Source organism: Euphorbia lathyris, chromosome 1 (assembly GCF_963576675.1).
Source record: "Euphorbia lathyris chromosome 1, ddEupLath1.1, whole genome shotgun sequence".
In the NCBI taxonomy this organism is placed as follows: domain Eukaryota; kingdom Viridiplantae; phylum Streptophyta; class Magnoliopsida; order Malpighiales; family Euphorbiaceae; genus Euphorbia; species Euphorbia lathyris.
Window position 1 is genome coordinate 99355623 of NC_088910.1, and position 5498 is coordinate 99361120.

At 34.3% G+C, this 5498-nt stretch overlaps 1 protein-coding gene across 1 annotated transcript; it reads left to right on the forward strand.

Moving 5' to 3' along the window:
* The first annotated feature begins 480 nt into the window (after positions 1-480).
* Positions 481-5072, forward strand: LOC136208640 (NADH dehydrogenase [ubiquinone] 1 beta subcomplex subunit 8, mitochondrial). The gene is made up of 4 exons (XM_065999724.1): positions 481-721; positions 834-920; positions 1023-1118; positions 4669-5072. Exons 1-4 carry the CDS (start codon positions 584-586, stop codon positions 4726-4728), a joined length of 381 nt encoding a protein of 126 aa, XP_065855796.1. The 5' UTR covers positions 481-583; the 3' UTR covers positions 4729-5072.
* The last annotated feature ends 426 nt before the right edge of the window (positions 5073-5498 follow it).

The following is a 5498-nucleotide window of genomic DNA, read 5'->3' on the forward strand; positions in this document are numbered from 1 at the left end:
ATTAAATTATTCAATATTTTCAGTACTTATAATATTCAGCACTTAAAATTCAGTACTTATTTTTTCAGTACTTAATTTTCAGTTTTATCAAACAGCACCTTACTATCTCTATTAAATGACTATATGAAGTTCAAATCGTGTTTACAGATCATAATAATAATTTATTATATTTATTAATTGAATTGACATGTAAAAACTTAAGAAAATATAATAATAATTTTAAATATTCGTGTTATTTTCAAGTTAATAAGTTAACTAACTCCATTTAAAAATTTCATGCTTATCTAAAAATAATTTATTACCTAGTTAAATCTAAACACTATAATTACATATCGATTATTGTGTGTAATCGGTTGGGTGTAATTTTACCATCCCCAACTAAAATGGACTATAGAACTTGGATGTGGGCTTGATCTTGGTAAAGGCCCAATTCTTGTTGCAAGTGATGGCCCTAACCTTGTAACCTTAGTCAGCTAGCATCCATGGTGTTGCGCGCAAAGCTAGATTGCAGAAATCAATAGGAAGCGAACGGAGTGACTACAGAATTGTGGAACATCGGTTGAATCCCAGATAGGGAAACAAAATGGCAGGAAGACTGAGCAATGTGGCCTCACGGATCATGGGAGGAAACGGCGTCGTTGGCCGTTCCGTTGCCTCCTCTCTACGCCTCCGCTCCGGCATGGGCATGCCCGTCGGCAAACACATTGTCCCTGATAAACCTGTTAGTATCCATATATTCATAAACCCCTATGCCTGTCCTTGCTTTCAGTTTCAAATTTACGATTGCATTAGCCATGTAATTTGAAATCCCTAAAATGTATTTTTTTTTTCAGCTTCATGCTAACGAAGAATTGACTTGGGACAACGGAACTCCGTTTCCCGAACCTTGCATCGATCGCATTGCAGATACAGTTGGAAAGGTAATTGCGATTAACTTACAAAGATCAAATTCTTTTACTAATCTGATATAGCAGGAGTTGAGTTTAATTTTTTTTATTATTTTCTTTTTCTGCTTTCCACAGTACGAGGCGTTGGCTTGGCTCTGCGGAGGTTTGAGCTGTTTTGCCGGACTTGGACTGTTAGCTGTGTGGAATGACAAAGCATCTAAATATCCATTTGTAAGACAAATAACTCTTTTATTTAGTATGAATTAAATTGTTTTTCTTCTTCTTCTTTTTGCTGTGAAGAAAATCAACTGGCTTTGGTTGGGACCCAATTGGAGTTTGTTGCAATTTTGATCTCAATTGATGAAATGAGGTTTTACCAACATGGAAAATGAAAAAGATTTAAGTTTCCGGTTGCTGGTTGTTGATATATGATTATGTGTATTGTGGAAGATGGTTAGGTTCTGTATATGCTGTTCTTATTGAGTAGTTCCTTACGGTCTGTTCTAAAAAAATAATAATCTTGTGTTGGTGGTTAGTTCACTGAATGAGATGTATGCAACTCCTGATTTTGCTAAAGATTGATTGATTTCTTCTCAAGCAATTTGTTTCCAAATTTATTGGTTTTGGACTTTGTTTTCTGCACAAACTGGGAAAACTATCATTTTATTAAAAATAATGGGATGGAAGTAATGTTGTGAATGGTCAACTGATGTCCCTGTACACACCTGCCCTTTTACTTCTGTTTTCGTCATTGACATCGTGTAATGCCAATATGTTTCATCTTCAAAATATTGTTGACATGATTTGGCTATGTATTGATATTAATTTCTTGTACTGCAGCATAATATGCTGCATATTGCTCTAATGATATTGTAAGAACTGTGTGTCTTGTGGTCCTTCGTTATCCAAGGAGCTAATATACCATTTTACCATAGATTCTGATGCCTCTAAATGCTTGTTATAATAGATTCTGAAGCCTCTAACTGGTTGTCAGTTGTGTATCCAGCATCTGTGTTTACTGTTTATGAAAGTTACTGATTTTGATATTGTCATAGATTGCTATGGCTGACTTCAGAACTTGAAAGTTTGCTATATTGAGTAGATATTCAAACACCACACAGAAAACACATTAATTAAAAGTTTGCTATGAATGATATTAATATGAGATAAATTATATAATAATATTATATAATTTATTTTCTAACGTTTACTGGTTAATTTGTAATTTAACATATTAATTAAACCTTTAAATTTAAATTGTGTTCATAATTTGTTGGATGTTTTATTTCTGTTAGATTTTGTTTAATGAAAAAGTATTGATGGAATAATATGTCAAAATTTTCAATAATGTTTTGTTCTTTGTTACGGATGATTTATTTTATGTTTATTGTTAGGAAAATATTGTATTTAGTAAATTGAATACACTTAATATTAGTTTAGATTAGAAAGGATAACAAAATGGGACGGGTATCCTTAAAGGGAACCCATTATCCATTGGTCGGGTTTGGGAACAAATTTATCCCCATTTTTCTTAATGGGGAGGTGATGGGGATGGAATAGCTTGCTCCATCCTCAATCCACCCCATTAACAAGCCTACTCCCACTAACAGTTTCGTCGCAATTATGCTCCACTTTCCGTTAATAATAATCTAAGTGAGCAGCCTAAAATATCTTTCATGCTCCTTTGATGAAATTTGGACCACAATCTCTACGGAATTGTTAGTGAGAGGCCCGTTAATGTCGAAAATAATTGATCAGGTGCCTTGTACATAAACCAGTGAGAGTTCAGGGGCTTCGATGTGGTATAATAATTGATCAAGAGCCTCATGCATGAAATAATGAAAGTTTAGGGACTCAATGTGGTAAAATATCAAGGACCTTGTGCATAAAGCAAGTCAAAATTCTGGGGCTTCCTTTTGCGTTTTGCCTTGATTTTGTTCTCCGTCATATTTGTTGTGTTGTTACTTGACGTTACTATGCATGTTGTGGTCTTTTGTATGCAGAGAAGGGCAGTAGTGTATAGTTATATCTAGATTAAAATATCTCGGCAGTTACTTGTAATGTTCGATATCTAAGCAATGAAGAATCTTCAGATGGAGGAGGGTATTTTTCAACAATTAGTTTTAAGAGATCGAAGAATGATCTCTAATGAGCCCTTGCATTTAGTCTCCTTAGGTTCTAAGGGAAGAAAAACATGTCTTCGGAAATTTCTTTATAAAAATTAAATTTAAAAAGTGGAGTTTTGGGAGTATAACTAAGGCTGTGGATGCTAGCTGGGCGTGGTGGATTATTTTGAAGGTTAGGATGAGATGAAACCATATTATAGATATGGTTGGGTAATGGAAAGAATGTTCCTTTTGGTTTTACCTTGGATTGATCGGACCTTCTTGATTGATATATTTCCTGATGTAGATATTAAGGGATTAGGATACTCCTACATTTGCTAGAGTTTGTGACTGTTGCTGATCCAGTTGATGAAAGGTGCAACAGTCTTGGGAGGTTGTTAGGCAATTTTCAGGTTAATGAAGGTATGTCTGAAAGCTTTCTATGAACTTTGGAAAGGAGAAGTAAATTCTGTATTTCAAGAGTTCGGAATGCTTTGAGAGATAGAGCTGCTAAAGTTTCTTGCTGGAAGTTAGTGTGGGAAGTAAACATATTCATGACCATGTTTGAATATCTGGCACTGAAGAATAGACTGTCTACCAAAAAGAGACTGTTTGAGTGGGAAGTCATTGCTGATGAAAAGTGCATCTTTTGCAAGTTTGGAAATGTCTGCCATTTATTTTTTGAGTACAAATATGGAAGGAAGTGTTAAGAATGTGACAGATTAGTTGAAGGTTGCTTTCATAGAGAAGGAAGGTGGGTTTTTTTTTTTTTTTTTGAAAAAAGCTTCATTGAATAGAATCAGAAAGAATTGCATTCCTGAGAAACTCAGGTGGGGAATTAAAATGAGAAGAAACATTCCTATGACAAAGACCGGAACTAGCAAGCGAGTGAGCTAAGGTGGCTACAAGGAGAGTAGCTTTAGTGGCTGCTGTTTATTTGGTTATGGATAGAGAGAAAGAGCATTCTGTTCTTGAATTAGGATTCCCACTTCGTTGACAAGCATTTAATTAGTTATATAGCTTGCTTGAGATAGTTCAGTACTTTAGTATGAAGTGAGAAGCCTATGAATTTTTTTGAGTTTAATTGAATATCATTCACTGTAATGCACATCTCAGTTTTTATCTTCTATACGATTGAACATAGTAAGCTCATGATGAAACTTGCTTTGAATACTTCTTTGGTAAGATTTTACGAGGAAATTTGTGAGGATATGAGAATGGAAAGTTCTGTTGGAGTTGCAGTTCAAAGTTTTGTCATTTTTGCTTGATGTGTCAAAATTGCAATATTAAATGAGGGTCTCTCCCTCTCTCTGTTAGAGCTGTTTAGGTTAAAGTACTGGAGTTTCCTAGTACAACTAATGAGTATTTTATTTGTGGGGTAAATAATTTATTAGTCTCTAACTTTTACTCTAGTTAGTCCTCGTATTAGCAAAAATACATTATAAGGTCCCTAAATTTTGTTCCCGTCAACAGTTTAGTCCCTCTTGTTAAAAAATTAGACATCATCCAAGAATCTGTTAGTAAATTCTTGGATGGATTTTAACGGGAGGGACTAAACTGTTGACGGGAACAAAACTTAGCAACCTTGTAATGCATTGTTTGCTAATACGAGGACTGACTTACTCGTGCGTCTCACTCAGTTGATTAACTGTTGTACATTTGACTTTTATTACCAGACACCAAAAGTGTTTCCGTATGATAACCTGAGGGTGGAGCTTGGTGGAGAACCAGAATAGCGTCAGGGTTGCAAGGAATTGTGGAAAGGACTTCTGTTTGAGATTCCTCTTTTGTTGATCTATATGCTTTTGGAATCTGAATAAGCTAAACAAAATAATGTTGTTGGAACAAATAGCTTGATAGAACATGGTGTTGCTTTTTCTTCTTGGATTGTGAGAAAATGAAGTTAGCTGTGTACTAAAAAATGTGTTTGAAACACAAAACTGAGTCATCTGATAAACAATAGTTTATAGATTTTTGTTTATATTGTTTTCATCCCTGTAAAAGTTCATTGACACTAAGCCATAGAAGTTGTATTGGGAGTCCTTGAAATGCTCTATGATCACTAAACTTATATCTGATAGCTAATGATTCATTAGCCTATACTTAGGCTTACATTTCTATATGAGGAACAGGATATCTCTTACGCTAACACAGCAGCAAACACCTCCAGATCCATACAATTTGAACCAATCAAGGAGGAGGCTCCATGGTTATCAAATTCGGGCGTAATAGGAGTCGTGTTATGTTATTTATATATTTTAATAAGGGTAAATATGATGTAAATGTAATAAAAATAAGGGTAAAGAAAAAAAACTTGTGGGTTGTCCGATTTGCAAATGCGATAATTTGGTTTGAAAATTTATAAATATGGATTTGAGGTTTGTGAAATTTGCAGTTAAAACATTTCAGTCAACTTTTCGTTTAAAGGATACTTGTGATTTAAATGATTTATAAAGTCAGATTTCACATGTGATAATATGTAAACTCAGTATTATTATAAATCGCT